Raw genomic sequence first — 18886 nt, 5'->3', positions numbered from 1 at the left:
TTTTCAAATCATGACAATGTCAAGATACGGAATTTTCTTTTCTGTTGTGAATCAGTCAATATTGAGTTAGTGAAGATGAGAGTTTAAAGGTGTGCAGAAAGACCAGCTCCACCCTGCCCTCTGGTGGTGATCTGAGCCATAGCGCTCTCCTGGTTTGAAATCCTCACTTCTGAGGGGGTGAGCATTGTTCTTGGCACTAGGTCTTGGTTTGGTTCCTTCTTTTCCTACTTCCAGGTTGTACTCTTTTTATACACTATCCCCTTGGTAGTCCCAAGGGAAATTTTTATAGCTGGAAAATTTCTAGATATTGCAAAGCACTAATTTTTCCCTCTGTAACAATGTTAATTTAGTGTTTAAAAATCTTCACTTAATTATGGATGGTCATTTGCTCAATTAAATCCTAATGCCCGCCACTAAGGAGGTGTGTCTGAATTTAATCTCAGAGTCATCAAAGCTGCCTAAATCTTCTCACAGACATTAATAGCAAAGGCAAGATGCCATTTTAATTCTCCATAGAACTAGTCAGCCCCTACAGTAAGCCTGAATTGTGACCAGGCCTGAGTAGCTTTGGTGGTGGTTTTTAAAAATTATTATTATTAAACCCAACAGGTGATGGTTTAGTGTATTTCGTGTACCTGTGTATTTGTATCATGTTTTATAATCACAACAAATGTTTTTATCACAGAATAATATTCTTTGTTAATACATTTCCTTCACCTTTTGTATCTTTACTGTCTTTTGGGTAAGCCTGAAGTAGTAGCCTGTTTTGTTTGTGGTTAGATGGGTTGACCGGTTCTCCACCATTTTCAGCACTGTCAAAGCCAACAACTGCGTGACTCAGCACCCATCTAAATTGGTCTCAGGGAATGCTCTTGTGGGAGGGACCTAGCGACCTCACAGTGAAGGGATGAAAAAGCAATACACAGCAGAGAGAGGTGAAGGCTGACAACAGGGAGTCCTGGTACTGGGGGGGGATGAGCAAGTATAAATAAGAAGCTACAAATAAAGAGAAAGGCGGGTGGGGTGCTTTACCCCAGAGATCATTTTCTGGTGCCACCGTGTTTCTGGAAGCACTGAGACCTGAGTATTTAAGGCACCAGGAAAGGAGAGGAGATAGACAAGGAATGAATCAACATCTGACCCATGTTGTGTGTTTGTTTCAGTATTCATCGAATGAAAGGAAGCTGCTTGAAATGAGGACGGAAGTAGTGGCATTGGTAAGAAATGAGACTTTGAGTTTTCTTTGTCATCGTATTTATCTTTGCTTCATCCCGTGCATGGTTACTGTTGTTTGAAATGTGCTGTAGGAATATACATTCAGGTTTAGTGTCACAGGATTTTTACACTTACTGACACATTTGGTTATCTTAAGAATGTCTTATCTCAGTTGTTGGAAGAATTTAGAACCTCATAAGGAATGGCGATTTTTTAAAAATTACGGTACCCATTAATTCATCACTATACTGTATTACCTGAAACCTCTGGAACCTAAAAAGCTCCCATGAAATAATTTTTGTTCCTCCTTGTCTCTGGAGTACTTTCCTACTCATCCACTCATTTCCTTATTCTTTGCCTGAATTGGTAGCCATAGAGAACTAATTACTTGCCTGGGGTTTTTAGTGAAACAGTTCCAGTCTTTCTGATTAATGCAATGTACAACCACTTTATAGTGTCAGCCAAGCCCGCCACCCTTTTGCGTGTGTGTGTGTGGGGGGGGGTTAAGTATCTACCTACTTTATATTTGGGGACAGCCCCAGATTTTCAGTCTAGCCGAGTCTCATAAAAATGATACCCTTGGTGTTTGAACTGTGAAAGAAGAACCTTTTAAAATCTGTGAGTAGCCACGGTGTTAAGGCAGGCAGTTGCCTTTTGATTATCTGAGGCTATTTTTTTGTTTTTTAAGCATTTTTGAGTCTGTCTGCATTTCACGTAGGGGCAGTTGGAAGTATGGGATAGATAGACTCATCACCTTCTAGAACAGACTGACTGAGTAGTGCTCCCTCACTTGTAGAGCAGTTTATGGTTTACAAAAGCTTTTTCACATAGATGAACAGCCTGTGTGAAGGGAAGGAAGAGAAGGAAGCCGAGGCCTAGAGAGATCACGGTACGTGACCAACGAGTGCATCGTGGCGTGAGGATAATAGACTCAGACTAACACCCACGTCTCCTTAGTCTTTCGAGCCCAGTCCTCCTCTTGTCTGTTTCCTGCTGCGGCACTCCAGGCCCGACCGAGCAGAGGGCCATTGACCAGAAGTGGTCTGATGCTCTGAATCTCTTTGTTTTAAAAGCATGCCCAGCAAGATCAAGCTCTCACCCAGACCTACCGGAAGATAGACACAGAGGTTGCTGGTCTCAAAACCATGCTCGAATCGCACAAACTTGATAACATTAAATATTTAGCAGGTAAGCCGTTTTACATCTAGGTATTTAAGCTGGAACTGTCCTGTAAAATAAATCAGGGACAGGTAAAGCATTTCATTGGTCCTAACACATTTGTTTTTCATACTTTTAACATCTCTGAATTTGGAAGACATGCATTTAATCCATGGGATCTTCAATTTGATTAGAATCTGTAATTTTTTGGGATTTTAGTGATATCAAGACGGAGTATTTTATGGGTAAAATGGAAGGCTTTTGATTTTGTGGTCATTCAGCTTCAATTGGTGACACCCCTTTTAAAGGGTTATTGTGCTTCTGCAATTTTTCAGCCAAAAAAAGTAATGAAGTTCATATACAAAAATTTTTAAATTACCTACCCATTATTTTAAGTCAAACCTAACATTTTGGATGAATCAAATATTTTAGTGATAACAGTGTTTGGAAGTGAAGTTTTGTTCTTTATAGCCCTTTATTGTCCATGTGCATATCCTTTGTGACCACAGAATTTCTTTTATTCTAAAATTTTATTGAAAAGTTTTCTTGACTATTGGATGTTTTGGTATTTTGAAATGATTATTTCAGGGCATGGTTTTTTTTTCTTTTTTAATGGGCAGGTATTTCACTTATGGCACATCAGTGAACGGTGTGATTTTCTTGAGGGTGAATGGACAAGTGTCTCTTTAATTAAAAGATATTACCTCAAGTAACTGTTAGTGGAACTAATAGTACTTCCTGTTTCTTTTTACAGGGTCTGTATTTACATGCCTAACAGTAGCTCTGGGATTTTATCGCCTATGGATATAATAAAGTCTATTTAAGGAAGTCTGTATTGTTTTGCCTTAAGAATACCAGATTGTTATCTTTTTATTTTCTCATTTAAAATCTTAACCCTTATTTTGTTTCAATGAATATTATTTATTTGTATGCCAAGTATGGGGATATAGCCAGGGTAGTAACATCAGGAGTTTCATAAACTCTCATTTCATCTTTGGTTGACTTTCAACACTGAGTGATGCCGGACAAAGCATTGAAGAGCCCACTTAGCCGAACCCAGTGAATTTGGTCTAAGCTGTGGTGCACACCATCAGGAAATGTCTTGTATCGTTTTGCTACAATTTTAAGCCTTTTGTCACATAGAGGATTGGGATACAATGGCTTCAATAAGTTCTAAGGAATCGTTGAAACTAAACCATGGCTAAGTGTTCTCTAACCAGTGGCCCCGTCCTTCACATCCATTAAGTCTCCAGACCAATTGCCTCAGCCTCTCCACCCTTCAGGAGCCTCCACCCTGATCAGTCAGCACCCGTCAGCATCGAGGCTAGACCCTCTACCTGCAAAGAGATTACGCCTCACTGAAGGCTCAGCTGATGCTTAGAGCATTTCTTAGCAATAAAGTATTTTTTAGCTAAGGTGTGTATGTTGTTTTTTTAGACATAATGCTATTGCAATAGTAATAGTCTATAGTGTAATGTAAACATACAGGCACTGTGAAACCAAAAACTTCGTGGAAGTCACTTTATTACAATAATCATTTTATTATGGTGGTTGGGAAGCAAGCCCACAATATCTCGGAGGCATGACTCTGTTCTTCCCCCTTCAGAGAAGGATCTCCAAAAGCTACTGCGCATTAAGCAGCTGCCTTGGGTATTGAAGGCTTAAGTAAACGTCATCCCATTAAGAATGCGTTTTGTCACCACTTGATGAAGATGTCGCTCTTTCTTGGTGGAGAAAGGGCATGGGGAGCAGCCCACCTGTCAAGTCACACCTCCAACATAATCCCCAAGAAGAAGAGGTACCTTCAACAGATGTTTCAGAGCCAACACTAACTTGCATAGGCTAAAAGCATAGCCAAGTGTGCTTATATCCTGATAAAGTATTTTTAAAACATAGTGGTTTGACATTCTTTCATCTGCCCAGCTATCTCCACCTGACCTTCCTGCTGGTGAGAATTAGCTGCAGTTCTGTCGCTCACTTTGGTTTTGTTGTAGCTCCTTGCAGTTCAGTACAGCCTTTTTTTTTGCCTTGGGAATGGTCACCTCTCGCTTTGATGTGTGGATTGCATGCACATCTGGAGGTTAAGAAGGCTCAGGTCTCTGTCCCCTTTATTTAGTAAAATGTATTCCATTTGCAAAGCATTTGAGCCAAGAATGCAAGTGTACCCTTCCCACTGGTGGCCCCCTTGCCTGTGAACAGTGTAAGCAAGTTATGGCTGGACACGGGATTAAAACTGCCGGAGCCACCCTGGTTTACAGGATTCACATCCCCTTAGAGAAGTAGGAATTAGCCCTGAGGAGGGGGCACGACACCTGCAGAGCTCCCAGGCCACCTCGCCTCTACCACCTGGGGAAATTCACCATAGCATCCTCTATACACTGGGCAGCTGTCTCAGGCCCAACAGTAAATAGTCTTTGGCCCTTTCACTCCCTGGTCAATCTTCACTGAGGGGTGGAGGCCTCTTTGCAATCCTAATTCCTTCCCTCCTCTGCCTTTTTTGTAAACAGCCTGGACGCTGCATCATGCCTTTCCTGCTTTGTTAATAAGCAACACCTGTTGGCACGTACATTCTTCGCTGAAAGTACTCATTTTGGCTTCTTTGCTTTTTTCTCATCTGAGTTTCTAACTTAATGTCTAAACCTGAATATATCCATTTTTCCCTTAAGTATGCCAAGTACCTCAGTCAAGAAGTCAGAACTTCAAGAAGAAAGCCTTGACTCAAACCAGAAGTCTTCCTGGAATTTGTCTCTGAACCGAAACTAAAAATCCCGGATCCTTTTTCTCTGCCACAATGAGCCAGTCTGTGCCTGAGTTTTCTGCCTCAGCATTTATACTGTAATTTCCCCTTTGTAGCAGTATTTACTGATAGAATCTTTTCTCTTCCTTTCTTGTCTTTCCATCCTCTGCCTGGTAATTGACCGTGTCAATATTGGAAAGCATTTCTCCAACCCTGGTGTGCCATGTTCCCAGAATTTTCCCTCCTTTCTGAACAGATCTATAGATGGCACTATAAAACTCATGTTTAGAAAACTTTGGCATTTGTAGAAATTTATCAAATTTGCTGTGACTTTTTTGAAACTAAAGAAATGTTAACTTATTCTTTATGTATGTAAAATGTTTGAGCATGTTTTATTCATCTTTGTTGGAATTTTGTTTGGAAAATATCTTTTTACAGATTTACACTTATGTTTTTTTTCTAATTATAGCCCAAATTACTTCTTAACCACTTCATTACTTAAGTAAATGTAAGTTATATTTTACTATATAATAGACTAATATTTTTATCTAAAATAAAAACTTTAATTCTTTGTGACTGATGACACTTCTTATCATTCAAATTGAATATGAAAAACTAGGACCCCTTTGCACACTGTATTTCAATTGTTATCCCATCTGTTTTAGTTTGCTAAAAGTTTCCAGAGCAATATGCCAGAAATCGGTTGGCTTTAACAATGGGATTTATTAGGTTAAAAGCTTACAGTTCTTGTAAGTGAAGTGTCCAAATCAAGGCATCATCAGGGATGGTTTCTCGCCCATCAGGCACATGGCAGGGCGCAGTGCAGTCTGTTCGTCTCCCCCTCCTCCTCCAGACCTCGTTGCCTTCAGTTTCAGGCTACTTGGTCTGTGGCTTTTCTTTCTCCAGGTTCATCAACTCCTGGAGGCTTCTCTCTGTCTCTGCGGCTTCTTTCTGTGTCTGTGGCTTTTTATCCCTCCATTTATAGAGGACTCCAGGAAGAGGATGAAGACCCACCCTGGGCCACGCCCCACTGAAGTGAGCTAATCAAAGGGGAGGTCCCTTAACAGAATCTAATCAAAAGGTCCCACCTACAGTCGGTTTACATGCCCAGGGATGGATGAGCTCTAAGGACATGATCTTCTGGGGTCCACCAAGCTTCAAATTGTCACACCATCCGATAGTATAATGATAATACTGGTGTATGAGAAGTACATTCAATTGAATCTAGATTACCTACCTAAAATTTTGGATTTACATATAAAATAAATTTTAAAATACATCATTTATGGAATAAATTTTCATTTTTCAAAAGCATTCTTTCAGCATGCTCCTGTAAAATATTTCAGTTGTTTGAAGAAAGATGAGGAGGTTTATACACAAATTTTTAAACATTTCCATAAGGACTCAAGTTTGCAAGTGGTAGAAATCCAAGTCAGAATAGTTTTAGCAAAGAGGAATTTGCTGTTTTGGCTCACACAGCCAAAGTTCAGGAAGGACAAAAAATCATATGCCATCAGACCTCCTCTTAGCTCCACTTTTTCTCTGGTGGTCGTAATTCCCTGAAACTGGCTTCTTCAAACATGAACTTTTGTGTCTGGGAAACACCCACATGACACAGCATAGCTTAGTGACTGAAAAGCTCCACAGTGAAAAGTCCTGGGAATGAAGTTTCTGAAGCAAGTAGCTGAGGTGGCTGCCAGAAAAAGGCTCCTGAGAGTGAAATAACAGTTCATTGTTGCATGCTTCTCCTTCCCTGCACCCATTAAGCAAAATTCCCACCTAGGAAAGATTGAGCTTGAGGTCAACCTATGCAGGCTGATCGACCGTGTCATAAATGTCTGCTCAGGAGGAAAGTGAAGGAGCACCTTGGGAAAGTGGGTAAATGAAATATAAACATAGCCTGGATATTCCTTTTCATTTTCTCCAACCAGAAATCTTTTACCAAATTTAGTAAAATAAACTTGTTAGATTTGAAGGTGAGCAGTAAAGGTTCTAAACAGGTGAATGGCAGGTGAGATAGGTGAAGGCCCTAGATGATTTGTAAACTTGGTTAGCCTCACGTTCAAAAGCAGCATGCATTGTGTGTTTATGTGCACTTTAGTAGTCCATCCACATTGACTCTCCCTTTCACATCAGTGCTGTGCAGACAAACTAAAATCCTTGTTTTTTGTTGCCCTGGGTCTTTGATGTCTTTTGAAAACCCATTTTAAAACATGTTCTAGATTTGTACCTGCAATCTAAACCTCTGGCTTTGCACAGTATGGCGTGGCCGTACGTATACTGCTAGGCATGCATCTGCCTTAAGTGTGCAGCATCCACGCCAAGCTATTGCTAGGGAGCCAAAGGGTGGTGAACTGTGGGATGCCGGAGAAGGGTTCAGTGACCACTGTCCGTCACAAAGGTTGGATATAGGCATCCTTAACTTAGAGATCAGTAAGTTCCGGTCTTCTTTTACATATTACACATAAGCAGATATGCGAGCATTTTACAAGGTCCTAATTTTTTCCATTCGGTTTAAATCCGGTTTTTTGTTTTGTTTGTATATACTCGAATTATGTTTCAACAAACCCTAATGAGTTGTTCATGGTTCTGAAACTTCAGGTTGGCTTAGTATTTAGGCGTAGTGCATCATTTCTGAAGTTAATATCTTCCAGAGAAGGTTTTTAAAATACACTCCTACTCAGCCACCTTAGGCCTCACAACACTCAAGAAAAACAAAAACAGCTGTTTAATGGTATCTTGTCCCTTACGGCAAAAAGTATCTTTTCCTAACACTGAAGTATTTTTTACTAATCCCCTTATATTTTTGTGTAGAATTTTATGTTTTGTAAAGTGCTTTCACATCCCAAGAGGCACTGTAACAGGAAGTGTCTCTCTCCAACCTCAAGCATTACTATCTGTGAGAGCCTCGGTGGGAAAAAGATGGAAGACAGGAGGATCAAGTTTTTTTCCCTGACCCTATGAAAGCACTTTTAAATAGCTTTTTATATTTGTATGGGTTGTTTGGATGCTTTCACTTGCAGGTAATAAAGCAAACAATGGTTTATGCATCTAATGACATTATTTGCTTACCTTTAGAGATAGGTGATTCTCAGGGTTGGGTTGGCAGCTCAATAACACCTTCAAGGACCTAGCTCTTTTCATCTTTCCACTCTTACCTTTCTCATGTGTTAGATTTTTGCTTCAAACTCATGGTTTACCTGATTACAAAATGGCTGCCACAGCTCCAAGCATTGCACCCTCATATCAGCATCTAAAGCATCCAGAAGGACTTTTCTCATGTGTGTCTCTCCTTTTAAATAGGGAGAAAGATCTTTCACAGAATGTCTTTTCCCACAGAAGTCTTGTGTCTCATAGGCCAGGATCAGGTCACATGTCCACCTGTAGCAAGAGAGTTTGCAAAAGGGAATGTTTTGCATTTTCAGCCCCTCTGGTAGAAGGCGGACAAAGAAAAAGGAGGCTGGAAATGGTTGTTGTGAAGTCACTCAATAGTATTGGTTACAATTGTCATGAAAATAAAACAGACTGCACTCTAAATAAAAAGAATCAGTAATTAGCTTCATAGGAGGGGGGGAAATTAGCTTCACATTACCATAATTTAGTGGTTAGAAACACCAAAATGTCCCTTCCTTTTATTTTCAGTGACACATGGGTAATTTTATTCTATTTCACATAATACTTCTTATTGGTTCCCCAACAAATCATTAATTTTTTTTATCTTATAACTGGTTTCCAGGATCCCACCATAGTTTCAGATCAACTTGGATGCTTGAGGATAAAAAGCTGTTAGTAAACAAATTCACAAGCACACAGGTATGTCTCAAAACTCCCCCTCAGTATACAGGGATACATATACTAGCTTTGCCATGTTATTTCAACCAAAGCTCAGTATAACCCAGGTACACCTTCCCTTTAAAAGGAGTAGAAGTAGAGTTTCTAGACTTAAGTTTCTTTTACCTCAGTTACCTTTCTCATGCGTAGAAAAAGCATTTGCACCTGCACTCCATCTCTCTTCGCTTTCCAGGCTCCTGGCTCCTTTTCTCACTATTGCCTACAAGAATAACTCCAGCCATATATACCTGATTGCTCATAGTTGTTGAAAATGGGTGCAAAAGTCAAGCCCTATTTGGTAGGATTTGCAGTTGGGGAGGGATGATTGGTGCAGGCAGTGGCTGTCAAGGCTTGTACAGAGGGAGGTAGAACAACATGTTCTTTATGGGATGATGCAAGTGACAGATGTATCCAATTCCTTCATCCAATCTAGGAACAATTAATTATACCAGAAGAAAATATGATTAGGGTGTGTGTATACAATTAAATCCCAAGGTCAAGTGCTTGTGAAAACAAAAAAGTCCTTGAGCCAAGCATGGTTTGTTACTTCTGAGTTTTCTCCATTAATATGTATGCAAATTCCTTTGGTTGGTTGTGACAAGCAGTGGCAAGTCCCAAAAGTCTAAGAAATCTCTACAGGAAAAAGTTTAAGCCTACGAAAAGCCTATCTGGGCTTTCCTGCAATTTAATAAAATCATGATTATTTTGTTTCAGCAGTACAGTATTTGGTACAGTCGCTAAACACCAGTTTTGAGATTGTATTGTATCAAAATACATATTACATAAAATTTGCTGCTTTCACCATCGGGTACAATTCAGTGGCATTAATGTTGTACAACCATCACCACTGTCTAAATCCAGGATATTTCTATTACTACCAGAAGAAACACCTACATCTGAATTTTCCTTCCCTCCCCCCATTCGCTGGCAACCCCTAATCTGCTTTGTGTCTCTATGGGCTTTCTGTTCTGGAAATTTCATATTAAGGGAATCTTAAAATATGTGGCCTTTATCTGACTCCTTTCACTTGGCATAATGGTCTCAAGGTTCATTCATGTTGCAGCATTCATCAGTGCTTCATTCCTTTCCATGGCTGAATAATAGTCCATTGTATGGATGTACCACATTTTGTTTATTCCTTCACCTGCTGCTGGACGTTTGGGTTGTTTCCACCTTTGGCTATTCTAAGTAGTGCTGCAGTGAACACTAGTATACAAGCATCTGCTGGTGTCCCTGCTTTCAGTTCTTTGGGGTATATTCCTAGGAGTGGATTGCTGGGCCATCTTATAATTCTATGTTTCATTTTTTGAGTAACCACCAAGGTATTTTCCACAATGGCTGCATTTTACATCCCCAACCAGTAATTTTCTCTGCATCCTCACCAACACTTATTTCCTGGTTTTTGTTGTTGTTAATAGCCATTCTAGTAGGGTGTGAAGTGGTATCTCATTGTGGTGGTGATTTGCATTTCCCTATTGACTAATGATGTTAAGCATCTTTTCATGAAGTTATTGGCCATTTGTGTATCTTCTTCTTTGGAGAAATGCCTAAAGTCCTTTGCTCATGGGAAGCAGCTGTGGCTCAATCAGGTGGGCTCCCGTCTACCATATGGGAGGCCCTGGGTTCCTGTCCTAGGGCCTCCTTGTGAAGGCAAGTGGGCCATGGAGAGCTGACGGCCTGTGCACTGCAGAGAGCTGGTGCAGCAAGATAATGCAACAAAAGGGAAACAAGCAGATACAGAAAAAACACACAGCGAATGTGAAAAGGAACAAGCCACAAGGGGGGGGGGGGCGGAGGAATAAATAAATAAATCTTTAAAAATAAAGTCCTTTGCTCATTTTAAACACCAGTTTTTACAGGCAAATAATTTGATCATCACTAGTATGATGACTCAGGAGTCCAGGGTTTAGCTCTCGGCCCTGCCAGTTATCACACCCTTAGGAAAATCATTTAGCTTTGCTCAGCCTTACAGTTTACATTACTAAAATAACAACAGTCTATAAGGATTACTTATAAAGCATTTACTTTATGCCAGGCGCTGTTCTCAGTGCTTAACATGCTCATTTAATCTTCATCACATCCCCATAAAGTAAGTACTAAAATTAACGCCATTTACAGATGAGGAAACTGAACCATAGAGAGCTATGGTAACTTGCCCAAATCCAGCTAATCACCCAGATTCACACCCAAGCATGTTGACTTCCTGTCCATTGGATCACATTTGGCAAGGATCAAATGAGGTCAAATATGTGAAAATGGCTTGGAAACTATAAAACCCCATGCATGTATAGGAAACATAATGGAGCCAGCATGCAATAACTGGACACTCACATATTTGTGATTGCTAAAAATACTGCTTGTAGCACCACCAAGCAAGCACATTTCCCTTAGCAATGACTGCAGAGTACCAAGAGAGGCAATTTTTTTTGGAGCAAGGTGCAGTACCCTAGGAAAAGAACATAATCCTTTTAACATATTGGGTAGAAATTGAAGGAAGTATTGGGGTAAGTTAGATAAACCAACCGAGAATAAACATAAGCTCTCATATGTTCTGCCATCAGCCCTTCATTGAGGTCCTGGAATGGTTAATGGTTGTGAACCTTTATATTTTATTTGGGGGCATTATAAAATGTGATTGATGGTGGCATGAGGCCCACTGAATAGGCTTTCAAGTCATCCAAAGTTGATGAATTATTTAAAATAATTTCTTGTTTAGTTTGGTCCCCCTGTGTGTGTGTGTGAATTTGTTTTTTGGGGGGTATGGAAGATGAGGTGGGAGATGTCACCTCGGGGCACGGCCACCGAGGGAATGTCCACTCTATTGGTCCCCTTCTTTGTGACACGATCATTAACTAGGGTATTGTATCCTTAATCTCCATGTAGGCCAACTGTTCACTACGTGAAAAAATAAAAACAAATTTCGGCAACTTTTCAAAAGGTTTCCCAGAAAGCCGGGCTACCCAAATCCTGATCAAACACCTTGTCGGAAAGCCGTGGGTCTCAAGCAAATCAGGACGTCAGATCTCAAAAAAGATAGGAGGAAGAGTGGGCATGCTTGCAAGGAACAGCATGCTCTTCACCCCAGCCTCTTGTGGTTAAAAATCTTTGTACTGTACCCCTTAGGTGGGTGAACTGTCCAGTATGTGAATTGTATCTCAATAAAGCTCTTATTAAAAATACATACACAACTTCAGAAGGAGAAAACAAAACAAGCAAATCCTGAAATGACCCTCAGAAATCATTGGTCCATTCTACTTTTTTGATTTACAGGTGTTGAATCCAAGCGAGAGAATTTTAGCAATAGGTTGCAGAGGATGGCATGGCTGGTTACTATGAGAAGCTGAGCCAGCAGTTCTTCCTCCCAGGTCCCCACGACTCCTGACCAGTGTCACTGAGGACACTGGTTTGTTGTAAATCCCTAAATTACTTTTTATTAGGTTCAGCAATAGCTATGCAATAATCCTGTCACCATCCCTGTGTGAGAAATGAAGATTAGTTTTCACATAAAGGATGAAAAAATTAATGTAAACTGGCAGCCTACTGCCTCAGTCTCCCACTCCCAGGTTAAGCAGGAACAAAGGAAACCAGCTTAAGCCAGTCCTATAGGCAGTAAAAAAGATGCCCAAGAAAGAGCTAAATCAACACCAATTCAGCACTCAATTCCATTCTTTATTTGGCAAAGGGGAGCAGGAAAAAAAAGGAAAATGGTTGGAATGTGACAGCTGAAGTGGTTAATCACAAACTTTTGCGCGGGAAAGTTAGTTTTCTCGGATAGGCCGTAACCTTTGAAGTATCCAATCTATGGAGAAACAGAGAAAGAGCTTGCATGCTAGGCTTAGGGTATAAATTGTGTCATTTTTCTTTGTTCCGCGCCCCAGCCACTTTTTCTGGTTGTGTGCCCCTTCTTGGAAGATTGAGAAGAAATTCTTTTCTTCTCCACAATCAGATGAGCCTTATTTTCTTCCAGAAGAAGATTTCTTTCTTACACCTGTATTTTTAAGTATTTTACGAGGAGTAGCACAGAATCTAGTGGGTGCAAGGAGAGCCCCTGAAATCCTCCACTTCTGTGGAGGACTCCGCAATGGGGAACCCCAGAGCGGGGCGCAGGAGGCGCGCATCTCGGCGTCCAGCGCCCACGGGGGAAGGGCTGCCAGGGGCTCGCAGCAGCCCCGGGGGGAGCCCGGGCGCCCCCCGGTGACCGCGGGGAGGCCTCGCAGGGCGTGTGGGTGTGCGGCCCACGGGGGGCGCCTGAGTCCCGCCGCGCGGCCCTGCGCGCCAAGGCCCGGAGCCCGCGCTCCCTTCCCAGGCCCCACACGCTGGCCGGCCCCAGGCCTCGCGGGGCAAGCCCGGTGTGCCTCGCAGTTCCCCACCCTCCGACGCCCCGCCTAGACTTCCAGGGCTTTCCGGGGAAGGCCCGGCCCCTCGCGGGCTGCGGCGCCCGGAGGCGGGGCGTGCGGGGACCCAGAGGCCCCGGCCGAGTCCCGGCAGGCGGCAGCGGGGCTGGTCTGGGCACGCACCGAGGCTTCCAGAGAATCTCTCTGGAACTTAGTTGCCTCATCTGTAAAGTATGGGGCCTGGGCCAGGGGGCTTATCTCCTTTTCAGCCCACAGCTGTGATCCTAAAGCACCTTGGTCTTGGCACTCCAGTAAGCGGGGCCGCCAGAACCCCGTGCTCATGGGAAAAGAACGTTCGGCGTGGAAGGAAGAGCCCTTCATGGCAGAGCACCGAGGAACACAGCTGAACAAAGGGGTTTTTTGGTTTTGAATCTAACATTCTCATTTACTCCCATCTTGCCCTGAATTTCCATCATTTTTGCCAAAACGTGCCCCCTCGGGGAAGCTGCCTGGACCTCCCCTCTTCTCTGTGTTCCGCCTCCCCTAGAAGGCGGCCGGCCTCGCCCGGACTCCTGTGCGCCCTCAGGCAATGGCGCCACCGCTGCCGCCCTCTCAGCCCTCAGTCTCTTCAGGGGTAATAGCGCCGCACCTGCCTCCCAGGAGGAGGACTAACTAGTGTAGGCACACGCGAGCCTCAGAAGAGCGCGTTGGCGCGTGTCATCGTCCTTAGGGTGTCACTCGGTCCTTGTCGGCGTGTCGTTTCACCGCGGCTTCCACAGAGGGTTGAAAGGACGGCCCTCCTCCTCACAGGCGTTTCTCCTCAGCACCTGACTAACGCGCGCGGGGCAGAGTCTTCCACACACGCTTGCTGTCTCTTTCCCGCAGCAAACTGTTTCCAAGAGTCCTTCATCAGAATTTTTCGTCAAGGCGGATCTGCCCTTGTTTTCCGCGCTGGATGACGGTTGAAGAGAGGAGTTGTCGCCTTCTCCACGCGTCTCTTTCTCTGGAGACTTGTTTTGTGTTTTTCATGAGGTGCCTCAGGACCTCGCCATCCTGGGCTTCTGGGTTACAGCTGAAAATGAGCCCCCTCACTCCCGGAAGGGGGTGCCGGGGGAGGCGGGAACGTGGGGGGGAGTGGCTGGAAGTAGATGTGCAAGGGAGGCGGCAGTGCGATGGGAAAGAGGGCGAGCCCCTCCTTGAGTGTTGGTGTCCACTGAGGGCTCCCCAAAATCCATAAATCCTGAACGCACGCCACTGGCATATGTCCCTTGTGCAAGGTGGGTCTGCTCCTGCTACATTCTCGCTGCTCTGACAACTGGAATCTGCCAGATTGTTCCTTTTTGTGATTATAAACTGTCTCTGGAGTAGTGCAGCGTGGGTGGATGCAATTTATAGAACGACTTGGACCCATCAGCCCACTCCTGAAAGGAACACTTGCTTTTTACTCTTCCAGTATTGTCCTTGCAGAACAACAGAATATGCCGATCTGTTTGCAGGGAAAGGAAGAGAGGAAGCACATCGTTCAATTTAAGGGCATGACGAAATACCAGAACATGGGTCTGAACAGGACTTGTCTTCTGTGCATCCTGCCTTCTCTTTCCAGTCCTTTCCTCCCTGCCCCATTCCCATAGTATCCTCTCCTGTCAGATACCCACCACCTTCTCATATCCTTAGTACAATATATAATATTTGTCCAGTTGTCACAAATGCAAGATGTTAATAATAGGGAAAACTATTGGAAAGGGGGTATATGGTAACTCCATACTTTCTGTGTAGTTGCTTTAATAAGGAAAGAAAAAGGAAAAAACAAACACGAGACTCCCTGCTCTCACCCACTGTAAAGGTGGGCTTCATAGGGCTCAGTTCCTAATTCCTCTACTTTCTAATCACCTAAACTAGTGCAAATTACCTAACCTCTCTGAGGCGAAAGAGAGCATAATGCTTACTGTATCTGGTAGTGTGCTTTGAGCTGCAAGTAAGTGAAAAGCCAACTTGAATGGGTTTAACCGATCATGAAAGGTATCAGCCTAAAAAAATGGAAGTTCAAAGGCATGCTGATTGCACCCTGATATTAGGGACCTGGCTCCTTCCTACTTGTCTGCCCTTCCATCCTCAGAGTCTGCTGCACCCTGAGGCTGGCTCCCTTCAAGGTCAGAATGGCTGCCAGCAGGACCCAGGGCCACTCCTTGGCCTTGAACTGACAGCCCGGAAATGCTGTGAGCTGATTGGTTTAGGCCTGGGTTCCTAAACCAATCACTAGCAAGGAAAGGGCAAGATTCCCATGACTGGTATAAGGCCAGTGGTTCTCACATTCGGGCATGCTTCAGAATCATCTGAATGACTTATTAAAACACAGATGACTGGGCCTCAGCCCCAGCGATTCTGATCCAGTAGGTCTGGAGAAGAACCTGAAAATTTGCCTCTGTTTTAAAGACAAAAACTCCTTCCAACTTTGAACAACCCCACAAATCACTTAACAGTTGCAGAATGACCTGGTAGGTAGACTGATTTTTTTCTCCTCTCAATTTATTTCTTCCAACCATGTGCCTATACATTTTAGTTTTATACTTATTGCATGTGTTTTTCCTTTAGAGTGTGAAAGTGAGTTGGCTTTTTATTCAACTGCCTGAACAAGTAAAATTTGAGAGCTCTCCCATTTCTGCTTGTGTTTGGGGGTGGAGGAAGCAGGTGCAATCTATTAGAGAAAGAATTTACTGGTTCAGAGGGAAAAACAACAAAAAGGAGAGTCTGAGGAGTTGGAGTATTTAGTCTGTCGGCTAATGCACCCATCCAGTCCTGCCAAACTATGATGTGTTTACACTTGAGCTTTAAGGGGAAGGTTGCACAAAGGCAAGGTCCTGGAATTCGTTCTGCAGTCTGAGTAGGCTGGGAAGTTCTCACTGGGCTATTTCTGTATGAAAGGCTGTCTGGAACCATCTGAGACTCCACTAACCTCTGTGGTTTACTGTATTATGGCTTCTAGTCATTCTCTCTTGCATCATTTCCCATCCATTTTATGCTTCAAAGATTGATTGTGTGTGCACACGTGTATTCTATGTGTGTGTGTGTATTCCAGAGTTATGTTACCATGGAGAGTTATTTGGGAAAAGCTTCTTATGAACCACTTGAGCTGAACATATAAAAATGCTTTTCAAAAATCAAAACTCTCCTTACATGCATAGGCTATCTCTGGAAGGATGCACAAAAAATTTTGCAACAGTACTTGCCTTTGGAGAAAGGAAATAAGGGTGAGTGGTGTGGAGGAGATTTGCTATTCACTGTAGCCTGTTTATTATTTTTGCTTTTTACCACGAGCATGTAATACTGTTTTAAAAAATAAAAACTGAGTTGAAATTGCCAAAGCTTCTCAAGTCTTATTCCCTGACTCAAATATCCCCCTTGACTCCAGTACTCAACTCCCCCAGATACAATTGGGAATCTCTGATTAATCACAGACGAACTACAAAGAAGAAATCTGATTGGTTTCATGGGTGCACACTATGTATCCACAAGAACCTTCTCTTCACCCCTACTGACTGGAATGGACAAAGTATGTGGAGAGAAGATATCATGTCTGCCAGATTCAATTCAATTCCTAACACAGTGTGGTTTAAGTAGTAATCAATAATTACTTTAAACACATGCTTTCTAGGTGTTTATGTCACATATTCAGACTCCTGATATTACCTACCTGCCAAACCAACATAAAACAGCGTACCCAGGCTGCATAAGGAAGCTTCTTCAGACTTGGTCATGTAGAAGAACATAAAACACTTTCAGAATGTGTATTAACATGTTTTGATTGTCTGAGAGATGATAACTCAGATTTCAGGCACTGCAGTGACTTGGCTGTGTGTTTTTATATTCGCCTTGCTGAGCTGGTGGCCTACTTCCAGACCAAGAGCACAAATTACAAGTGAACATCCCCCAAAATATCTGGAATTCACTAAAATAAAGAGTGTCATCACAGCACATTGCATTTCCACTATTTATTCAGTGTGGGCTATCTGGATTGCACTGGAAAGAGTTCTGTTCATTGGAAATCGTTAGCCAGCTCAAGAGAGAGGAAAATGTAATAAAAAGGAAAAGCATTGCCCATCACGAAAACAACCCGAGAACTGTGCAATCTGCCAACATTGCTCATGTGTGTTGAACTTGCTTTCAGCACTCTGTTAAATATACCACACCCTATCTCAAGTGATTACTCCCTTCCTTTTGAATAGCAAAGTAATGGGAACTAGAAAAGTTTCTGTGAACTTGGCAGGGTTTAGTATAAATGTTTCCATTGAATTTGGCGCAGACAAAGATGGGAGCGGAAAATCCATCTATTCATTATGCTTTAGTGCTACCTCTTCATTAAAGCTATTTCTTGCAGGTGAAGCCTTGCTTTCCTGTACAGGGGATAATACCTTATTCCTAGACTCCTTGAATAACAAGATAATTTTTCTGCACAGATCATTGTTGTATTATTCAAATGTGTTTGAAATGATCATGGAACTACTTAATGCTGAATAGTTTCCCATGGGAAATTCTTTCTTTTGCACATAAAGTTCGAGGACATTGTGCTATTCCATTTAACAGAATGGGGCCAGGTGTTTCAGAGGATTTCAGCACATTGACTGCCAGCTATGGGTCAGACGTTTTTCATACATTTTCATGTCTCATTGCAAAGTCATCCTGCCATGCTAGGTGCCTTTGGGCAAGTCACTCCTTCCCTGTGCACTGGCTGCCTCCCCCATAGAGCAAAGTCGATAAGGTCAGGCTCACTTTGTAGAAGAAACAGTCCAGCCAAGGGAAGGGATAGAGCTGGGATTTACCACCAGGCCCTTCTGACCCAAATACAAACTTTCTCCCTTATAGCACTGACAAGGCCTTTCAGTGCCCTCTGATGCTGAGGTTCATTATTTGGACACAGCTTCCGAAAGGCCGACCACACCATGAGAATGGGGACTTAGACCGGGGAGGGGTTCCAGTAACAACCAAACAAGGGCCACTGGAGAGGGAGAAGTGGGATTCCCCCAGTCAACAGCAGTGTATAGGCACTGGGCATCAGGGGCAGAATTACAATCTCTAGAAGGACTAAGGGGGAGAAGACAAGGCAGATCCTTAGTCATGGAGGATAGAGATGAGCCATGGAGGCATTGACTCAGAATCTGTGAGGTCAGATGAGTCAGGATGGGAACCTGGTTAGTAGGGACACAAGGCAGGATGTTCATCACACAGTGGTGGGTCAACAACTAGAATCAGGTCAGAACAAGACCAGCTCCAGCCTGGCTTGGCACCCTCATCTACTTTGTGGCAGGCACTAATCTAGTTGCCATGGAAACAGCAGGGAACAAAATAAAGTCCCTGCCCTGACAGAGCTAGAGTGTAGTGAGAGAGCATAGACAAATAAACACAGAAATCTGCAGTCTATGAGTGATGATAAATGCTGCAGAGAAAAATCCAACCAAGTAAGGGGATAGTTGTGCTGGGATGGAGGCGGTGCTTACCGTTTTACATAAGGTAGTCAAGAAAGGCCACACTCTGTGGGACATGTGAGCCAGAGACTTGAAAAAAGGGAGGGAGGGAGCTAAACGAATATCTGGGAGAAGAGCTTTCCAGGCAGAGG

General features: G+C 43.0%; 1 protein-coding gene across 2 annotated transcripts in view; it reads left to right on the top strand.

The window, feature by feature from the left end:
• MCUR1 (mitochondrial calcium uniporter regulator 1) overlaps window positions 1-5690 on the top strand; it is a 32239-nt gene extending 26549 nt beyond the window's left edge. The window contains exons 7-10 of one of the 2 annotated variants that reach the window (XR_011647040.1): window positions 1164-1217; window positions 2047-2104; window positions 2289-2403; window positions 3128-5690. Coding sequence is in view for 1 of the 2 variants with exons in the window: in XM_058285244.2 (XP_058141227.1) it covers window positions 1164-1217; window positions 2289-2403; window positions 3128-3183 (225 nt within the window). In the remaining variant the exon portion in view is untranslated. The remainder of the gene's footprint in view (window positions 1-1163; window positions 1218-2046; window positions 2105-2288; window positions 2404-3127) is intronic. The other variant, XM_058285244.2, reaches the window with a different exon arrangement.
• Window positions 5691-18886: the final 13196 nt, after the last annotated feature.

This window comes from Dasypus novemcinctus, chromosome 22 (assembly GCF_030445035.2).
Source record: "Dasypus novemcinctus isolate mDasNov1 chromosome 22, mDasNov1.1.hap2, whole genome shotgun sequence".
Lineage (NCBI taxonomy): Eukaryota > Metazoa > Chordata > Mammalia > Cingulata > Dasypodidae > Dasypus > Dasypus novemcinctus.
The sequence above is the reverse complement of the archived record's forward strand: the minus strand, read 5'-3'. Positions and strand labels throughout refer to the sequence as shown.